The 22,514-nt window shown below is 38.1% G+C and overlaps 2 protein-coding genes across 4 annotated transcripts in view; one reads left to right on the forward strand and one right to left on the reverse strand.

Moving 5' to 3' along the window:
* tll1 (tolloid-like 1) overlaps positions 1-4,708 on the forward strand; it is a 58,669-nt gene extending 53,961 nt beyond the window's left edge. For both annotated transcript variants that reach the window (XM_039692636.2, XM_089132358.1), the window contains 3 exons: positions 1,207-1,420; positions 1,730-1,980; positions 2,061-4,708. In XM_039692636.2, the coding sequence (XP_039548570.2) occupies positions 1,207-1,420; positions 1,730-1,980; positions 2,061-2,195 (600 nt within the window). In that variant the 3' untranslated portion in view covers positions 2,196-4,708. The remainder of the gene's footprint in view (positions 1-1,206; positions 1,421-1,729; positions 1,981-2,060) is intronic.
* A 9,690-nt stretch (positions 4,709-14,398) lies between these two features.
* The window catches only part of spock3 (SPARC (osteonectin), cwcv and kazal like domains proteoglycan 3), a 47,399-nt gene continuing 39,283 nt past the window's right edge, over positions 14,399-22,514 (reverse strand). For both annotated transcript variants that reach the window (XM_039692622.2, XM_039692613.2), the window contains 2 exons: positions 18,960-19,097; positions 14,399-14,639 (listed from right to left, as the gene is read on the reverse strand). In XM_039692622.2, the coding sequence (XP_039548556.2) occupies positions 14,494-14,639; positions 18,960-19,097 (284 nt within the window). In that variant the 3' untranslated portion in view covers positions 14,399-14,493. The remainder of the gene's footprint in view (positions 14,640-18,959; positions 19,098-22,514) is intronic.

Raw genomic sequence — 22,514 nt, forward strand, 5'->3', positions numbered from 1 at the left:
TAAAGAATGAGCTCAGTGTCTCCCACTGCTGTCTAGATCGGACTTCTTTCGCTTCTAAGACCTAAACTGAAGTCATAAAAAGGATGAGGTACAAGTGTTTTTGTAGATTGTTTGTTTTAGGGTCCATTAGAATTAATATATCATTTCGACATTAGACCTAAACTGAAGTAACAAAAAGGATGAGGTACAAGTGTTTTTGGAGATTGATCGTTTTTGGGTCCATTAGAATTAATATATCACCTCGACATTAACGTTTGAAGTTGTCAAAATAAATTTGTAGAGTAACTTTATCACCACGGCTTTGCTTTCATTGCTGTCTCTGTGTGTAGCGGCAACAGCTGGCTTTTTACGTAATGCTAATGTGAGCACAAAAGGTACAATGATTTTAAAACATGTAATTCAATCTCATGCAATGGTTCAGGGATTTGTGGATGGTTCAACACATAACCCAGTTTTAATTGTTTTATATATTTTTTTTAAATAATTTTAATAAACTAGGAAACACCCTCAAGCAACAATATTCCATGTAGCCCGATAAATAAACTACACTTACAGAAAGCTCTGCAGATGTAGAATTGAAACACCCATCATTCATATATCCGCCCCTTGTATATCTGTTTATTAAATATTTGTCTGAAAGAAGTATGGTTACTAAGTCTGCATTTATTAGATTACAATTACTGTAAAACATTATTAGTGTGAAATATTTTAACAACTTAAAATAGTGGTTTTCTCTATTTTGAAATATTTTCAAACAAAATCTATTCATGTGATGTCAAAGCTCAATTTCTAGCAGCCATTACTCCAGTCTTCAGTGTCACATGATCCTTCAAACATAATTCTAATAATCTCAAAAACATTTATCAATGTAAAAATTAAAAAAAAAGTTTTTTTGTGCTGCTTAGTGAAGAAATTTCTTTAATTACTAGAAAAATGAAAAGCATTTTAATTGAAATATAAATATTTGTAACAATGTAAATCACATGGTCCCATGGGAAAATCTCAAGGGAACAAGGGGGTGAGGTTTAGATGTCATCCCTGCACCCCTCTATAAACAATTGGGTTGTCACAGCCCAAAAATTTGATCTGCTTCTTCAATGTGTTAAACTTTTAGCTGAGGAAAAGAAACCTTTTATTACTGTTACTCGGTTAGAATTACAAATGTCTGACTTCATTTTTTCCTGTGTTGTCTCCTTCTGTTTCTAGTCTTTTAATGAGTTTGAGATAGAGCAGCACCAGGAATGTGCGTATGATCACCTGGAGGCCTTTGACGGTGACTCGGACAAGACGCCCATCCTGAGCCGTCTGTGCGGCAGCAAGATTCCAGAACCGCTCATCTCCACGAGCAACAAGATGTACCTGCGATTCATCTCTGACGCCTCAGTGCAGCGGAAAGGCTTTCAGGCCACTCACTCCACTGGTAACTAACATTGATTATTTGCATGTATAGCACTTGGATGCGATGTGATGTGATTCAAGTGTTCATAGAAGCAATTCTCATTTCATGCTTACAGTTTAACAGAGCCCTCTAGTGTATCAATCCTGCATTACATGTTGACTAGAGTCCTGAAGTGTTGCCTTTTATCATTTGACTTGCCTTATTACAATCAACAGAAAAGAGAAAAGACACAACATTATGACATTAGTATAATAACATTAGTATAAGTGAACCATTAGAAAATCAATGATGATGATTATTAACAGTATATATGTGTGTGTTTGTGTGTAGAGTGTGGTGGGAGGTTGAAAGCAGAGGTGCGTCAGAAGAACCTGTATTCTCATGCTCAGTTTGGGGATAATAACTACCCCGGCCACACCGACTGCGAGTGGCTCATAACGGCAGAGTCGGGTTATGGCATCGAGCTTACTTTCACCACCTTTGAGGTAGAGGAGGAGGCCGACTGCGGGTATGACTACATCGAACTTTACGATGGCTACGACACCGGTGCGCAAAAACTCGGACGCTTTTGTGGATCTGGGGTATGAGCTGTGTGTGCTATGAGCTTAATGTTATACAGCTTGTTGTATTTCATCTACTGACCCCTCTGTCCTATGTTTAGCCTCGTGAGGAGCTTTACTCTGCTGGCGATGCCATGATGATCCATTTCCACTCTGATGACACGATCAGTAAGAAAGGCTTCCACATCCACTACACCAGTACAAAGTTCCAGGAGGCGCTACACACACGCAAGTAACGTCTCCCCCGAGAGACTCCAGAGAGACTGAGCACAGGGATGAAATGCTACAACAAGGAGAAATGGACTCCAAAAAATTAGTGAGATTGATTTATGTCAATCAAAGACCCTGCCAAGATGGGTTTCCTGCATTGGATTTGCCTCTTTATGTTCAGCCACTGTGGAAGTGCTGTCATATTGACCTTTGACACTGATCAGCTGCTCTTATGTGTGGGATAGCTCTGCCCACTGGAGTGCTGTCCTGCACTCTTTGACTGGACCCCTGGACAAACACTCACACACAAAAACGTTTTGTTGGCTCTCTGTTAGTCAGTGATAGTCATGTAAAATAACAAAGGAAGAGACAATGACAATAATACATTTAAGTAACTGGGTGTGTGTGTGTGCATGTCGCTCTGGACAGCATGGACAGTTTGGCTGCTAATGCCACACCACACTGTACCTCAGCTAAAATGTGTGTGTGTGTGTGCGTGCGCGTTTGTGTGTGTGGATCTATGTGTTTGAGAGAGAGTGAGGCCTTCAAATACCAGCCTGAACTCATTCAAATGTTTTTACAATTATGTGGTTGTAATTTTACTATTATTGTGTTAGCTTTATGGCGAAGCCCATTTTCTTTCCATCAAAAGTGCAAAAGTAAATATGTAGCCCTATTCAACAATAAGCTTACTTAAATACAGTATATGTAGCCCATTGCTATATGTCTTCAACGCAAGCGTTTATGACAACAAAGACGTTTTAAGACAGTGGGTCTCATTCACTAAGCTTGAGCACACATGAGTTTGTGTATGAAATCTGCGAGCAAATATTTTAACAAACAAAACCAGTAACTTTATTATACTACAATTTCTTCAAAATGTATGGCGGGAGAAATTAGGAACATCTTAAACCACACATACACAAAAAATCACATTCTCTGGATGGCCTTATACTGTAATTGTGTTAAGGTTCAATTTTATTCATAGACATCTCATCTATTTCATTATACATTGAAACACTGCATTATAGTTTGGGCTGCAAGGTTTCCCTGTATAACAACACAGATATGCATGTCTTAAAAGTGTTTATTGAGTTTGAACTGGTTTTGATTGGAACGCCTTTATATGGAGTTTTGGTGTCTTTTATGCAAATGACTAACCTTGGGCTGCCACTCATTTAGAATATTACAAATTCATTAACATTACAATGAGGTTGTGTGGACGCATGAGTGTGCACTTAGTGAATTAGGCATTCATTTTTCATGAGAAGTTCTCTTGTGCGTAAAAATTCATTTCTTAGTGAATGAGACCCAGTTGTGTTTCATTCGTGATCAGGCCCACAAGGAATCTGACATTTACAAAGAACCCCCACACCTTGTGTGTTCATTTATTAAATACCATTTCTATTCTGAAGAATTTTATAGATTTTCTTTTTCTTAAAATGTTAAAATATATATATATATCGCAGATTTCATTTGGGCCTTCTCGTGAATTGCAGAAACCATGTGAAGCTGTTTGAATTGTTTTTGTGTGTGTGAGAGAGAAAACTGATAGGATATATAATTCTGTTATTTGCCTGTTGAAGAAACCAGTGGTTTTCTCACTCTTCCAGTAACGCCTCCTGAAGAATTGAACAGTGAATAATGTGAACAGGAGACAATGTTATAAAGCCTTGCATAATATGTCTGTTACAGCTGTGACAACTGACTACAACCACCTTCACTCTGTGCGCTTTATATGCACTTAACACAAGAGACTGTATGGAACTGTGTGGAAATGAACCCATAAGCAGTACCAATGAAGCTGAAAAACTCACATAATCTACAATGAAAACTAGACTCATCATCGCAAGGGAACGTTCTAAGTTGCTATACCCCCAATGATGAGTTTTCCCTGCTTGGAAAAAAAATATCGCTGTTGAAGGGAATTCTTAAGGTGCTATTCAGTGTCTCAAAAAACGACAGGTCCCATGAGGCAATGCTCCTGCCATTCAGTGAATGTGTTGGTGCAACGGAGAGGCAACGTTAAAATAATGTTGCTTATAATCAACACAGAACATTAACTCACAGCATTGACAGCACTGGTGTTGTGGAGGAACGATTATTGCCTTAGAACCAAAATGTACATTCTTGCACATGATGATGTTTCTGTAGATAATTGTTTTTTTCCCCTCAAATTATTATAATATTTTATTTGATATTAAGTTTAAAGAACTTGAACCTTTATGTTCAAAAAAAGAATTTTAAATGGACTGACCTGAAATGCCGTCCCATTCTGTCCAGTTACACAAACACGTGCACACATATCTGCATTTATGCTTATATATGATCATGTGCAAACACACACACACACACGCACACACACAAAAATAATGTTACATTAATCTTAATGCTTTAAAGTCGGCAGTAAGACTGTGAACTGTGACATATGTATGTGTGCATCTATTGGTCACAGGTCATGTGACTGTTCTGACTCGTGTGAGTATTTCTGTATGTGCCAAGCTCCTGTTGATTCCACTAGTTGATGAACTATGACGTATGATAATGTGAAAAAAAAAAAAATGTTTCATCATCAGCCTAATAATGGAGGACTCTTCACTCTCAACAGTGATTAAACTCATGTCAGGTCAATTAAATGTACTGTCTCATTTGTTCTTAAAGGGTTATTTCACCCAAAAATGAAAATTAAGTCATTAATTACTCACCCCCATGCTGTTCCAACCCCGTAAGACCTTCGTTCATCTTCGGAACACAAATAAAGATATTTTTGATTGAATCTGAGAGCTGGATCAGTCCTAGATAGACTGCCTAAGGGACTGGCTCTTGACGGCCCATAAAGTCATTAAAGAAAAGGTTTAAATCTTCCATGTGCCTACAGCGGCTCAACTATAAGTTTATCAAGCAACGAGACTACTTTTTGTGCGAAAAAACCATAAATAACGACTTAATTCGACTATTCTATTACTTCCTTAAGGGCTTATGCGCGAGAACTGAGACGAGGGCGTTCTTCTCCTTCGACTACTTTTTGTTACCGGCTGCTCACCGCTTAGGAGTATTACCGCCCCATGACATGTGTCCGCGACATGACACATTGAGTGCCATGTCGCGGAGGGCGGACAAAGGTGCGCTGCAACTGCTTCCTCTACAGGCCGAGCAGAAGAATATCCCTTCTCGGCAGCGCTGTCCACTTGGGAGAGCGAGACGGAGACTTGAGAGTGGAGCCTCGCAGAGAATGGTGCGTTCCACGATTTAGTGAGCTCTAGCAAGAAAGGGCACGGACCTGGAGGTGGGCACTTGACTGCGGCGACTCTGAAGAAAGCAGCTGTCGAGTCGCTGTCCTAGGCTTGCTTTTCGCTTCCTCAGACAGCGGCGCACACACTTGACATAGGCCATTATACTATGGGGTAGAATTGCATGATTTGTTTAATTGAGGATGTGGGCGATTTTACCAAAAGTGGCCAGCATCATGAGGAGATGACATAAAAAAATCATTTTTGTCAAAGATAATTTAGGGAATTTTTTTAGGAAGTTGACAATATATATATATATATAAAAATCTTTTAACATTATTTAGGCTATTGTAATTGCGGTGTAAATGCACCCATGGCTCCTCTGCATTAACAGTCTTTTTAAATAATATCTAATGTGATTCACAGTCAGCATCTGCACGTCCCACATCTGCAGTGCTAAGATGGATTTTGTTGAAACTACATTATAGGCTATATTATGACACAAATAGCCTACTATTTAAGTTTTTTAAATTTCATATGACACCTGTAAAGTCATGCCCCCCCCCCTCCCCCCAATTAGCATACAGAGAAATAAATGTATAAATATATAAATGAATAAATAAATACGTTTATAATAAAAAAAATGTTGACGTAAATGCATATACAAAAAATAAATGCATAAATAAATGTGTGAAAACATATAATTATACATAAATAGGGAAATAAAAGTATTGATAGTCATTTATTTATTCGTTTTTAATTTTTATAGGTTTGGTCCTCCATAGGAAAGTTCCCACCATGAAAGAACAAGTGCGTATTTCGAGGAGCTAAAGTGGATTACTCTGTAGAGCCTCACATGAACCATATGGTGAGAGTAGTGTCATGTGGACAAACAAACACCTTTCCTTCTGCTTCAAACAGCCTGTAACACACACACACACACATACAGTACAAGCACTGATGTAGGCTACATAAGAATGACAAAAATCCAATGGTAAACAATTAGTAATAGGCTTGATAAATCATTGTTAAAAAATTGTCATTTTATTTTAGAATTTTTTAAATAAAATGTTTTTATATATATAATTTTATTGTATTAAATGCTTTATCTTTGACAGTATTGCCTTGCAAATTATAACAATCGACAAAGCCTGCATTCAGTCAAATAAATGTCTTCTGGAAGTAATATCATCAAACTACCACTAGATGGGAGCACGCTCTTTACCATTAACACGTGGCAAAAATGGACGCTGAGATGGATGGAGTTAAATCGTTGTTTTATTGTGTATTCGTGCGAATCAGGTGAGTGAAATCTGGGTTTGAATTTTAATTTTAAGCATCACACAATGTACCTCAGGCTATGTAAATCATCAAGAGGAAATTCATCAAGCTTTCTCTGTGTGTCTTTTTATAGCTGTTAATTTTTTTCAGCTGCATTGATTGGATTGTGTTTGTACTGTTGTCCTAGGTTTGAGGATTATTCCTTTCTTTCTCTCCCTCATTCTTTCTAGGTATTTACTAAGAGATAACGTTGTGATTTTAATTGGATTTTCCCTCTAGCCTAATAGGCCTAAGGTTAGGTCTCTTTGACAGAAATGAGCCAACAGACCATTTTTGAAAAGAGTCAAATTCCTTCATTTTTAGCATCCCCTGATTACAATAATAACATAATATTCAGAATAAAGTTTTTCAAAGACCAGTTCCTTAAACTTCAGGTCTACATTATTCCATTACTTACTTTTACAAGAAATTGTCAAAAAAATATTGATACCAACAGGAACTTAATGTCTAACTCATTAAAGGGATTGTTAATGTCTAACTCATTAAAGGGATTGTTCACCCAAAAATGAAAATTACCCCATGATGTACTCATCCTCAATCCATCCTAGGTGTAGGCCTATATATGGCATTCTTGTTTCAGACGAATATAATCGGAGTTATATATAAAAAAATGTCCTGACTCTCCCAAGGTTTATAATGGCAGTGAATGGCCATTTATGTTTTGAAGCACTAAACATTCGAAATTGTTGTGTAAAAGGTGTGTTTTGTACATAGTTGTTTTTTGTGTTGCATTTACACCATTTTGGCCAGCAGGCGCTGCCAGTGTGTGTGTGTGTGTGTGTGTGTGTGTGTGTGTGTGTGTGTGTGTGTGTGTGTGTGTGTGTGAATTCTAGACAGACTGTGAATGGTGGGGATTTTCCAGTGATTCTTTCTTTGTACAGGTTATCTCATTGCAGGAGTAGGCCTAGGGTGTTGAGTACCATTTGAATCATTGACTCAACCATTTGTTTAATAACACTGAGTCATTCATGAACGAATCACCACTGCTGTGTATTGCTGGAGACGTAGCAGTTGAATATGCTTTGGGTTTGTTTGGAACTATTTTTGTTGTGGGAGTAGAAATAGACAAAGTAACTGGCTTAAAATGTAAGTAACTCAATATTGACTTTGTTTTTTTGAAGAGTTATATAAAAATCACACTTACAACCGAATATCATATGGACTGTATACACCTCAATTCCAACAACACTTGTGATATTGCTTTATAATAATTACATTCATCTTTATAACCTTCAATGCAGCGGCATGATATTTGTATTGATAAATGTTCTAATGCTTATTGTATGTATAATTGTAACTATAGGTCCTTTTTTAATTCTGTCTTTCTTGCTTTGCTTTTCTCCCCATCTCTCTATTTGTGTCTGTCTGTGTCTGGTTGTTTCATTAGTTTGTATTGATGAATGGATCAGGAGATTTAAGTGGATGAGTTGCATTGATCTGTGCAACACACACACACACACGCCCTCCATAAACAACAGTTTCAGAGGAAAACAACCTCGCTCTCTGCTCTCCCATCTCTCCTCTCTTCTCCTCCCCCTCCCATCCCTTTCTGAACACTTTCCTCTTTTAATCATGATGATGATTACACTCTTTTTGTCTGCCAGTAAAAGCCTTTTATCACCCACCTCTCAGATAACTGGAAAGTCCCATTATTCCCACACAATTACAAATGCAGTAATTCCAGGAAACACACTGATTCTCTGCACTTACCTGTCATAGGTTTAGTTCTTCTTTTGCTTAGCAAAATCAAAAAATACCTATTTCTTTTTTACACTCTCAATTAATGGATAAACCTATCTGGCCCTAAAAAAACTTTGGAAACCACCAGTCATTTTATTTCAGAGGTTAAACAAATTAGATGCCTTTTGTCAAAAGTGATATTTCAGATGATTACAGATAATGATTGTGGCTGCACTTTTGGTGGGCACAATTTTAAATTTAACAATTAACTTTCATTGCATGTCTTTGAATTTTAATTGAATATACTACAACACAGGATGTTGGATTGGAATTTGAATCAACATGACAGGAAAAGAATATTGACATACAGTATAATATCAAAATTTGGTGTAAAACATTTATGTTTGAAATTAGGTGCGTTCTTACATTATTGACAATAAGAAGTTAATATTAAATATCATGGAATATATACAATTTTTAAATGTGGACATTTATAACATTGTAAAAGTAATTATAATTAATTAAGGCCAAATATGGAATACTTTTTTAATAAACAGACGCGTTTATAATAATACACAATAATATCATGAACCAAAGAATGTTTTGAAAATTATGTGTTCATACATAGTTTTAATATATTCTAGTTTCTAGAGATACCTCATGTTGTGTTTAAAATGTTTATGGGTAATTCATTCTGTAAAATTAAATGCATGCCTATAAACTACCACTTATCCTTGAATTTGATTTATATCTTATAAATTCAATTTAAATGGAATTTTAAGGACATTCTCAATTCAATTATGAATGGGGCACAGCTGTGATGGACTGGCAAATGTGTGTAATGAATCCTAATGAACATAAACCAGTTATTAGTTTCTTTCAGGGATGTGCACAGGAATTTTGAGGGGCAGTTGCTCTGACCTGAAAAAAAAGACTAACTCGTCACTGATATGAAGGACTGAGAATTTCAGGATTAGTAATCCCAACATTTTTTCTTTTATCAAATCAATTTAAATAATTTATTTAGTTCAGATAACATACAATTTTGAGTTTCTGATGATTAAATCATTCTTCTTCATTGAATTAACTCACTTTTTCAATTTCAATGAACTTAACATTTTAAGGCAACCAGGTTACTTACTTTTTTAAGTTAAACCAACAATATATATATATTTTTTTACAGTATGGGTATTTATTAAAATATATACACACAAAGAAGTAAAAAACTGAAATACAGCACTCAATCACAACCTTTCTCCAAATTTACTAAACAACATGCAAAGCCTCAAAGGAGAAGGTGCCTATTAGGGTCTTCCGATCTTCTTTCTTGTCGATTCCTATATGGCCAGCAGGAGGAGGTCAGGCAGTCGCTCTTAACCACGCTGATTTCTGAACCTTGATTTGACCAGCTTCAGCTTTGAAAAGGAACATTACCGTGTCAATGGATAGCCGCATATATTTTGATTAGTTTGAATAGTGTGGGGAATTATATGATGTTAGCCTACTGTCCTCTTGGGACACTTGTAAGACGTATGGAAGACTCTCAGCTCTGTTTGAAGGTTGGTCTCCCCCTGAAGTCCATAAAACGTACATAATGAATGTGCTGTATCAACACCGTGGCCAATATCCTTCCACTCATGCTTCCACTGCTCTGGACAGAGAAGCTAGCATCTAGGCCATGGTTCCCCAAACTCGGTCCTGGAGGGCCACTGTCCCTGCAGAGTTTAGCTCCAACCCTCATCAAACACACCTACCTGTGAGTTTTTACTGATCCTGAAGACCTTGATTAGCTTGCTCAGGTGTGTTTGATCAGCTTTGGAGCTAAACTCTGCAGGGACAGAGGCCCTCCAGGACCGAGTTTGGGGAACCCTGCCTACGCAAAATTCTGCATATGTGCAGTTGCCCGGGCAACCTAAGCAACCCTCCTGTGCACGTTCCTTGTTCATTTCATACAGTGACTCACATGGTGCGTTTTCCGATAAGATTTTGTAAAAAAAAAAAAAAAAAAAAAAAAGGAAAAATTAAAAAAAAGGTTATTGTTTATTTAATTTTTGAAATTCAAGAAGGATCAGTGAGGTGTGTGTCTGTCTCTTTAAGGACTGCTTGAAGTGTGCCGTCAAGTATAGTTACAAACTATATTTCTCCCCGGACTTTAGTTTGCTCTGGTTGCTACGCGATGCTGGAAATAGTTTATCACACAATGCAATTTCACTTCCATCAGTTTTCTACTGGGAACTGTAGACACAGATACACACAAATAGATCAATATGACTCCCAGGGGAGGTTCGAGATAGAATTTTGCAGTTACAGTCAAATCTTTTGAACCCATTTAAAAACCATTCTGATAAAAAAAAGTGCACAGGGCACTAATAAAAGAAACTATGAATCGATGAGCAGCGGCGAAGAGTTGTGTTTGCCATGTGACTTCTTCATTTTTAATGGGCTTCTTAAACGCTGATATGAGCAGAAAGAATCCGCTAGCTTGCTCCACACAAGAGAAGGGAGGTGGAACAGTCATTGATCGAAGCTAATGATTTTCACATTAAACTGGAGGAAAGGACAGAGACAAAGAGTCAAAGACAGCGAGGATGGGGGAAATGTTTCTTCTTCTTCGAATCCTGCAGGGAAATGATTTGGGAAGATAAAACCAGCAGCAGTGTGTTAGCTAACAGCGCAGGCCTTGTAAAACCAAATTTACTTTGGTGTTGATGTGAATGTACAGTAAAAAGTGTGAATGTGCCGTTGTTAGCATAATAAGCTTTTTCAACCTGTCATGAAAATGACTTGATAGTTTAATGACAAATTTGAAAAGAAAAAAAAAAACAGTCTTAAAAAGAATATACAAAGCTCATTTCTATCCTTGTCCATATTCAAAAATGGCACATTGCACTGGGTGTGTAACTGAAGTAACTGAACACATTTCCTTTTTGAACTATGGACACAAATGAGTACAAATTGCCTTTTTTTTTTTTTACTGAAAATGGCTAATAATGTTACAGTAAAAAGCTGTTAATAGGTTAACTGTTAAATTTCTTCAGAGAAAAATGATTTAAGGTCTAATGTGGCTTTATGTATTTCATTTTTTTTTTTTTTTACTAATTTTACTTTAATTTTACTGTCCAATTTGTGGAAGTAGAAACAAGTAAAAACTATGAAATACAGTACCATGTCATTGTTGTGTGACATCAGACATGAGTGAGGTGCAGATAAGAGGTGTTGTGTGCTGTGTAAATATGACAGTTATTGATGTTCTAAATGTACCCATCTCACTTGCACAAAAACAGATTCCTCAAAATGAATAAAAATATGCTCAATAATAGAAATACACTTTATGTATTTAATATCACTTTATTAACCAATGTCTTTGCTGCTGACCTTTGATGATCCAATTCAACCAAAGCAAAAGTTGGTTTATCTAATGCAAAAATTAATTTAGATAAACAGCACATTTGTGTTTAATATTTTTGTTTTATTTTATTATTGCTGAAGTAAGAGTTTTGAACTTTCTTCTTTATCCTCTTCTTAAATGGCAGCACAGCTGAAATGTTTAGTGTCCTCTACTGTACAGGAGTGATTTCCATTTGCAATTTCCACTTTTGGTGTGAAAGGAACTTTACTTTTGACAAAAATAGAATTTTTTTATTATTAAAAAACGAACAAGCAAGCCCAGACCAGGTGAGAAAGAGTATGTTACGCATAAAAAAGTTGTTATGTTTATATATGTATACTGTATATAATAGCATGCAGGTTTGAAACGGCATGGGGTGGGTGAGTATACAGACAGATATGTCATTTTTAGGTTAACTTCCTAAAACTACATGATATGCAATCCAAATGTCTTCAATTTGTTCTGCAATAGCTTGATACAGCATATTTGGGAATTATTGTTGTCTGAATTTAGGTTGCTCCTCATCTAACTGATCAGTCTGAACTGCAATGAAATATTAATTTAGATTACTGCCTTGTGTGTTTCCAGGGAAATTAAATACTGTATGTGTTCATTCACCTGAAGCTTAAAAACTTTTCTATTATTTTTTAAAGAGGCTAAGGGTCATTCCTGTATGTGTTTAAGTGCATTGGGATGTTGTTTTGCATTGAAATGGTCCTCATTTGGCTGATTTGTAAGAGAATGTGTGTGACTTCAGTCCAAAGCCAGCAGTAGTGTGGTTTTCTATGACAGGAAGGGGAAAGGTGAATAAAAACACTTTCTGTTTATCCAGTTGGTTCCTAGTACAGCACTGTTAACAGACACACACTAATACACACATTTTAAAACAAAAGCACTCTCACACATTCTTACATTACACACATATTATTATTATTACATTATATACACAAACATATCTAGTAGTGTTCTACAGTAGTAAGAGCTGCAACTGTTTTGTTTTTGCATCATATTTTAGATGTGTATTATTTTAATTCAGTGAGAAATGATCCAAAAGAACTAATGTAAATTTGATCCACACACATACACACGTTGACAGGCACATGATTGTGTTTAAATGATTTAACAAGTGTTCAACCCCACAGATGCCCCAGTTTAAGTGTGGTGAGTGTTTGAGGCTGTGTGTGTATAGATGAGAAATTGTGGCATATAAAATATTAAAATTGCATGTATACATAATGCAGCACTAACCAGACCAGGCACACCAGAATTCTCTCTCTCTCACTCACACACACACACACACACACAATTACTGTACGAAAAACTGTTTTGGTCTGTGTAACTTTATTTGAGCAAATTATATGTATACTGTAAAAAACAAACAAACAAACCAAAAAGTGTTATCTCTATGACAACAGCTGGACAATACTGATAAAGGTACAGTAGTTCCTTTTACCTGTAAATGATTATCATAAACTCATTGAACCAAATATGTTTTTTTTTTTTTTTCCAGGAAACACCACAATGTCCATAGAAGGAAATTAATATTTTCATATGCACATTATGAAAACAAATCTGACAGAAAATGCAAAAGCACTGAGAGGGACGAGGAGAATTAGTGACAGCAGCATCTATCATATGATTTGTTGTCTACAGTAACATATGCAAACTAACTAATCATGTTCACTTTCTCCTATAGACAAAAACAACAGAACGTGACGTAAAAACCTCTCATTTTTTTATTCATATGGCAGTCAAGTTCTACATTCTAACTCTAAATATCTCCTTCTCTCTTTTCCCCAGACCTCTTTTCCACCCGTTCCTCTGTGTTGCGTCAAAGGCACCTCATGCCCAAGGACTGCCAAACTATTCACAAGATAAGTGTGTGTGTGTGTGTGTGTGTGTGTGTGTGTATAAGCCTCTGTAAATAGCATGACTGTCCTCTCGTAACATCAACTGCAGTCACATCTATTTTATTGTGTGTCTGAAGTGTGGTCAATCCAGGCCACATCAAACAATTTGCTCTAGAATGTTGACCTTTAAATGTCAACTGTTAATACATATTGATAATTCATCAGTAGTTTTAAATATTCATTCTTCTAATGAAAAAAAATTATGATAAATAAGAGTAGGCATGTGATTGTGGCGAACCGTTATGAGACAAAATGTGTTAATCAACATTAAGACCTCATGGCATGACTAAAATCACAGCAGGTGTAAAGAGTTACGGAGCAAGTTGCTCATGGATCATGCCTTCAGGTGTGTGTATGCATGTATTTTGTATGTGTATTTGTGTGCATGTTTATAAGTGCAAACATTTAACGCTCATTAATATCTCATTACAACCTCATTAATTTCTTAAATTAACCCTCATTAATTTCTCATCAAACCCGCTTATGAATTCCTGAACTTCTAGGTCTGTCAATACACTTATTCGCTTTGGATGAATATAACAAATATATCAAAAATGAAACGTGGTTATTGAGTATTATTATTATTTTTTGTACAAATGTTATACAGCACAAGGGGTAGATGGACCCTTTAGTAATGTTAGTACTGCACTCTGCCAAGGTCACCTAGAAACGTGCTTTAAGACCAAATGAAAATTAGTTTTTTTTTATTTGGCTCCTTTTTTTATATTATGTTTTATATAATAAAAAAACAAAAAACAAAACAAAAAAAAAATGATTATGACAGGTACCCATACTCATCATCAACTTGTTCATATTCATCATCATCATCTCCCATCTCCTCTTCATCATTTACAACATCTCCATCCTCATCATCTGAGAGCAGTGCGTCGCCACTGCCAAAATCTCCGGAAGACTCCCCGGCTGAATAAACAAAACAAAAACAAAAAAAAAACAGTAGATCTTTTGATTTCTTAGAACTTTATAGCTCTTACAATGAACACAGTTCATTGCTGTTTTTGAAATAAAACAATTATTTTATTCAGTAAGGATGCATTTAATTGATCAAAAGTGACCGAGATATTTATAATGTTATAAAAGATTTCTTTTTCAAATAAATGCTGTTCTTAAATGCTGACTTTTCTTTTATTCAAAGAATCCTGAAGAAAAAAGGTATAACGGTTTTCAACATTGATAATAATAAGAAATCTTTCATGAGCAGCAAATCATAATATTAGAATGATTTCTGAAGAATCATGTGGCACTGAAAATCCAGCTTTGCCATCAAAGGAATACAGTACGTTTTTTTTTTTTAAAAAAGTATTATTTCACAATATTACCTTTTTTAATATATATTTTGATCGATAGATTGCATTAATAACTAAGACAGAAAAGTATGTGCGTCAATATTAGTTATTTATTCATTTATTTTAATTCATTTGTGAATTTTTTTTCTATTATTGACAGTAGGCTAGCCTAATAAATTAAACACAAAGCCTTTTTAACATGTAGGCCTATCATTATTTATGTAATTATTTGTTCCCTTTCGTTGTCATCTGATGACGACGAATGGGTTTTCACTTAAGCCCCTTTCACACAGAGATTCCCGAAAATACACGGATAATGTGACCCAGCATTTGTCCTGGGATTGTTTGATTTCGGTTCATTCACACTGCCAGTGATTTGCTGGGAACTGTGAGTGCATTCACACAAAACCCGTAAAAAATATACCATTATATACCATATAATATACCAAAATATACCATATACCAAATATACGCGCATACCATTCCACAAAGCTGGTGAATGATCTCAGCTTCAACGGATAGTGAGGAGCTCCTGGTCTCTGCTTCGCTCCAGTTTGCAGGTATTTGTTCGTCCTTTCTTTGTTGATGTCGAACACAAACTTTCTTCTAAGAGCAACAGAGTTGCGCGATGGCACGAGCGTCATCACTATGACGCACCCTTTACGGCATTGGTCCTGGCTTTTGTTCACACAGCGCTCGTTCCGGGACTGATTTCGGCAATGCTACTAGATCCCCAACCCGGGATCAGTCCTGGTATCGATCCCGGGTCGTGTTTGCGTTCACACAGAAGGCGTTCTGGCAATTTCCCGGCAATTTCCTGGGATCAACGCTCTGTGAGAAAGGGGCTTTAGAAGGCCTATCAGCTTCGATCAATATGAAATGAGCCAATGGCAAAGAAATGCCATGGGTCTGCGGAATTTGCATATTGCATCTAATCCTTACCTCATGGGTATAATGGAAGACGCCGGCAACATGCTGATATTTATTCATTTCGGAGCAAAGAGTATTTTTTTCACTCCACAGCCATTTCTGACCACTCTCTCCGGTGTTGGTGTGATGGCGACCTGCAGTGAGTTCACATTGCCACTCTGCGTGCTTGGGCTTGATCATGTTAGAGCAGCATTTGTGGATGACTCACGTTCTCCCAACGGGAACGTGACAATCGCATCATTACGATCGAGACTCAATGATCTCATGAGAGAGATCTAACACTCTCCACGTGAGGTGCTACTTGGGCTGGTGGCCAGGGTGACCTGAGGGTGTGAGTGTGGAACAAACCACTGACTGTTTGTCCGTAGACCACTCTTTAGTGATGCAACCCACAAGTGTTCAGGGGATTCCCCGGGTCTATTTTCAGATGTGCCACAGGTTTCCCTTGACGCTCCAGAATCGAATCTGTTGTCCATCACAGGGCGGGCTAATATCTTCAGGAAGTGAAGATAAGACAGTGCTGCCACTTTCGTGTGTGCATATCGCATTTGTCGAGTCAGATCCTGAGATGACGGCCATGGTTTCCCAGGACGATTGGTTTTGGGGTGTGGCCGCTGACACCTGTCCGTGTCCACTCCAATACCTTTTTTCTCGGATGTGCATCAGGAGATCTCAATATCTTCAAAGACCCTCATGTCTTCCAGCGATCCCTTGTTGATCTCCTCCGCCTTTCCTTCCCTCGACAGTACCGCTGCCCATGGGTACACTGGGATCCCTCCGGGTTAAACGCTCTGTTGCAATGCTACTGTGTTCTCAGAGTACTTCTTATCGGCGCGATCCTAAGCACCCGTCCGGCGCCTGTAGCTTTTCATCTACACTTGTGGCGAAATTCTATAGCACTACAGGACAGGCAGCCGCCTCTCTGCATGCCATGGTCATTCACCTGGATGAGGTGATGGCCACCATTCTGTGGCTGAACCTGTCCGACGTGCAGGATGTCGGGCGGATCCTTCTGCTTGACACCCCCATATCCCAGGTCGGCATCTTCGGCGGTGCGGTTGAGTGCTTTGCCCAACAGTTCTCATTCGGCCACGAGCAGACTGAGGCTTATTCTGCCCCACGGCCCCGCTGTCTGCTCAGATCCCACAGTCTGCCCACTGCCGAAGGCACCTCCTGGACCTAGTGCTCTGGCACCTAGCACATCTGAGCCTTCGGGTCAACTGAGAAAAGAGCAAACTTTTCTCTTCTCTCGGTATGGATATCAACTCGGTCGCCATGTCTGCACAGCTTACAAGCGAGCATGCGCAGTGACTTCTGACTTGCCTGTGACTGTTCGAAGGCAAGAGTGCGGTTCCACTGAATCGTTTTCAGAGGCTCCTGGGGCATTTGGCATCTGCAGCTGTGGCAACACCACTCGGATTGCTTCATATAAGACCTTTTCAGCTTTGGCTTCGTGACCGAGTCCCAAGGTGGGCATGGCAACACTGGATAGTGGACGCCATTTTTTTAGCATACCAGCAGCAAGGTCGACTGCATCCCCTTGGTGTGACTGCCTACTCCACCTGGAGTGTGGCATCCTCTTGGGCTCTAGCGCATGGCGCCTCGCTAACAGACATCTGCTGAGCTGGGCCACACCCAACACATTCGGTAGATCCTAAAATCTCTAGCCAGAGTGAAGCCAGTGTCCTCTCATGTACTCGCATTAACCAGCTAGTACCAGACCCGCTCAGGTGTCTTCACTTGCTCGCCATTCCACTCTACGGACTGGATATGTGCAATTATTTTCCTCAGGTCAGCTTCCCCGAAAGCCCTGAGTTCCTCCAGCACTCCTGACGTCGGCGCCAGTACCTATTGCCTGCGCGTTGGCTAGGTGCCTCCCGTGTGCATGGTCCCTCCCCTGAGCGACCCCCACATGTGTATTTGCCACCTTGCCACCCCTGGGGTTGAAACATTCCACCTGCGACAGGACACCCCAGTGTTCTCCATATGCATCCCTCTGGGTCAAATGTGTATTCTCTAAGTCCCCCCACTCTGGGTTGGCAGTAATTGCATATTTCCTCTAAGCTATGGGATATGCTCCCCAGTGTACCTTGGTATTCCTGTGCTAAATAGGAGTCTTTGTCCATGCCAGTCTCACGACAGGGATCTCCAGATTTACGCAGTGAAAGGGAACGTATCGGTTACGGATGTAACCCTCGTTCCCTGAGTGGGGAACGGTAGACGTTACGTCTTCCTTCCACTTTCTGCTGTACCACAGGGATCGCCTGAGTTCAGTCTCGGCTCCTCAGCGAAGCAACATATCTCCTTTATACCCACGAGGCAAGGTGGAGATACACTATGCAAATTCCGCAGACCCATGGCAATTCATTGCCATTGGCTCTTTTTATATTGATCGAGGGTTACATCCATAACTGAGACGTTATATTATTTGCAATAATAACGAAAACAAAGTGATACTCTAATGCGGTCAAAACCTGCCTGGAACTACTTTAGCTGTGCATTTCTGCACGTTGGCTAGGTGCCTCCCGAAAATAATTACACACCTTAGAATTAGAATCAGATTCAATGATTCAACAGTGTCCCCTAACATACACGTTTTTAAGACACCATGTCAAGATAAAGTCTTGAAACCAAGGACTTAAGTTTCATCTAGTGTAATTGTTATTGAACGCAATAACTAATACTCTGATTATTTTTACAAATATTTGCTACAGTTTGATCGTCAGAATATTTATTCGCATTGTAAATTCCAGATTGGAAGTTTTTTTTTTTTAAATGATCTATTTCGTCAAGTGATTGTTTTCTAATTTATTAGCTTATTAACTTGCCCCCTCCAGTTCTAAAATGCGAAATGTAAAATGATTGGTTATCGTATCAGCCAAGAATTCTGTGAAGTTCATTGCATCCCTATATTTTACATATTAAACAGATTACGTATTTGACTTTTTTCTCATTACCAGATAATGAATCTTAAGATGTGAGGTTACATATGATGAGCCCCTCTTACCACAGTCAGCAGGCCCGTGGGTATGAGACCCCGCAACCTCGTTTCCATAGCGGTCGACACACCAGCACTGACCACTGCTACCATGACACTGGTGAGGCTTATAGAAGCCATTCTCATCACAGGAGGGGATGTATGGACCTACACAAACAACACACACACATCAGTCCTAATGTCAGGAAACATTACATCACCGACAAGATTATACACAGCCACAGAGAGTGTCTCACAGCCACACTCATACAGATAGGGAGATGATATATTCAATGTCAGAGAACATAACTGTCACCTCCCTCCGAGAGCTTGCTCTCTCTCTTAGTCTCTCGCTCACATTCATTTCTTTTCAACTTCACAGCTCCTTGCTACAGAATCACCACAGTCAAGCTTTGTTTTTTATCTTTCTCTTTCTTTTTTGTCTTTTTATAATTCAGTGCCGGAAGCCATAGAGCCGCCACTGTGCGTTCCACTCAGGGGAGAAACAGCAGTTAAAAATATCCTTTTTTTCATGTCCAATTTCCCCTCATCTCATTCCCCTGCTCAAATTAAACATGCGACCTTCAGAGTGAGGGAAAGAAACTCTGAGTGATTTCTAGCTTTAATAGAATTAATGTTGGCTTGCCTCTCGCTGTTTGGCACCCTGGTTTTACTGTAACTGTGTTCAGGTTGTAATGACATTGAGATGATTGTTAAATGCTAGTGCTTTATATATGAACATTGTGTAAAATGCTGAGGAAAAAAGTTTAAAAGATTTGAAACTATGGAACACAAGTCTGGTGTTTACAGCTGTGATTCTAGAATAGATTTTAGTGTTTAATGTTAACCCCAAGGTGTATTTGGGGTCCTTGAGGTGTTCTGACATGCCCTGACATTTTGACATTTCAGTTGCTTATAAACATATTAATGGCACAGGTGAAATTACACTATATTTAGCACAAACAGGGCTACCATAATATGTGAGCAACATGTATGTACATGTTTTTATTTTTGAGAGAATGTGGTTATTGAAAAAACTAAAAATGAAAGTTTCTGAAATAAGGCCACAAAACACATACAAGATATGCGTCCACATTACTTTTGACTACTGGATGTTCTGGCCTAGAGTTTTTTCTTCACAATGATCTGAAAATCATCCTGCCTAATCGTTCCCATAAAACTGTGAATTGGGTTATATTTTACTATTTTATAGTAAAAACTTCATAATCTATTTCATCTGTAACAGTAGGCTATGCATCTGGGCGTTTGTTTGTTTGTTCGTTCACACACCTGATTCATATTTAAACAGCCTTTTTGGTTTTACAGATCAGTATAGAAGAAATCTCAGCAGTCTATGTAGTCTTATTAATGTAGGAGCGAGAGTGAATGAACGCACAGTGCACACGCGTCTGTCTGTGCGCGCATTTAATATTTAAACAGTCTTTGTGCAGTTTACAGACACTATTCAATAACGCGATTAGAACAAAGCGCTTAAGAATAAATGACTTGCATCAGCTGCTGAGGTAACTTTTCCAGTAGTATTATGACAGTATTATTCCTCACAGCGCAGCAAGACGAGGTAAAGGTTAGATTTGTGATAACTGGATGTTTTATCCAGCTGATGTGAGCGTTTGAATAGCGTGTGCTGTGCTCTCAGTAGGTGGGGTCACATTAACACGTCATACGCTTTAATTAGGTGAAAGGAAAAAGACTGACATCTCTCTCTTTTCATACAGATTACATCAACTGAGAATATATTTTTTTAATTTAAATAATTGACTTGATTTAAAAGAAGAGAATTTCAGCTTCATAAAGAGAAATCTTTCGTGTCTCTGTGACAAGTATTTACTGAGTTACAGTTCATTTTTTTGGACGCATTTCAGAAAGATTTTTGCAGAGACAGTGAGCTGAAAGCGCACCCTGTTTATTGTATTTATTTTACAAAAACACAAGGTTTTAATGTTAATAAGAGTGTACACAAAAAGAAGACCCTCTATCTTCTCTATCTTTATAATCATGTATTGATTTTATTTATATGACCATTAATGATGGAGTATTTTAAATATGTTGCAGCTATGTGAAAAAAAAAAAAGATCAAAACACAGAGGGTTAATGCACTTTGTTTCAATAAGGTATGTCAGACAAAATCTTTGATTTGAATCTGTTCAAAACATTTGATAAAAAATTACGCCAAAAAGTATGCTTTAGACTAGGGTTCAGGAATCTTTTTTTGACCAAAGAGACATTTTTTTAATTTTTGGTTGATGCATTTTTCCAAAAGAGCCACAAATTTCAACAGTATTAGGCTAAAATCAAACAAATATTTAGCAAAGTTTCAATATTAATTGTGAAGGGCTTTCACTGTGAGGTTGAGTTATGAACTGATGAGCATAAATCCTTTCTGTCTGCGTAAGTGAGAGCAACCCGATCTCACGGGAATTCGTACGAATTTTACGAGGTGGCTAATTCGTAACAATTCATACGACCTCAGTCGTCCAAATTAGTACGATTTTTGCTAAATCGTACATATTTTACGAATTGGCCAATTCGTATGAATTCGTACGAATGACCTACCCCTGACCCCGCCCCTAAACATAACCGTCACGTGGGTTTAGACAAATCGTATGAATTCGTACGAGTGAGGTCGTACGAATTAGTACGAATTAGCCACTTTTTAATCACTCGTACGAATTCGTACGAATTGGTCGTGAGATAGGGTAGGTGAGAGTGAGTGAGTGAGTGAGAGTGCGAGAGAACACAGTAAATCTACTGTGTTTATGTGAATACTCGACTTGGTATTTTAATATATTTCTGTATTTTTTTTGGCCATTTTGGTGCGCAACCAAAGACAAAGGCCTACTCTGCTTTTCTGTGTTGCGCTCAGAGCGCACACGCACAGCATCCTGCCAGTAATTCCGTTCTCTTTCGTGACTTGTCGCGCTTTTAATATTTCTTTTCATTATAAAGCACATCCTGCTCTTTTTCATTCCTTCAATTTTTGTTATTAGTAAGTTTAAACAATAGTCAACTGAAATCTGTGTGGATTATCAAAAATACGACATTTATCATGTGTCATACGCTCTAAAAAATGCTGCGTTGTTTTAACCCAATTTTGGGTAAAATAGGGACAAACCCAGCCACTGGGTTAAAAATGTAATTAAAAATGTAACCCAATGGCTGGGTTTGTCTATATTTTACCCAAAATTTGGTTAAAACAACCCAGCATTTTTTAGAGTGAAAGGGTCTCAGCGGCAAAAGTGAAAGTATTAAAGTTTATAGCCTTTTTTTTTTTACATTTTTGCTGCTTTTCACCATTAGGCCTACCTTAAACAAGCTGCAACTGCTTGAATCCCAGTGGAGGAGCTGTAGGTTATCACAGAGACAAGTTGATTGCTCTAATGACTCGAAACACTCGCGAGCGCGACCAGCACTGAATACGCACTTTTGCCGGTACAAGAATATAATTATCATAAAGGTTTAACTAACTTCGGTAGACTGTGCTACAAGGGAATTGTAACTGGCAGATTTTTCTGCAGAGAGCCGATCTCTATTGATGTGTCTTATTGGTTTTTTGTATCGCTCATT

Source organism: Pimephales promelas, chromosome 6 (genome assembly GCF_988280905.1).
Source record: "Pimephales promelas chromosome 6, fPimPro1.hap1.1, whole genome shotgun sequence".
Classification (NCBI taxonomy): Eukaryota; Metazoa; Chordata; class Actinopteri; order Cypriniformes; family Leuciscidae; genus Pimephales; species Pimephales promelas.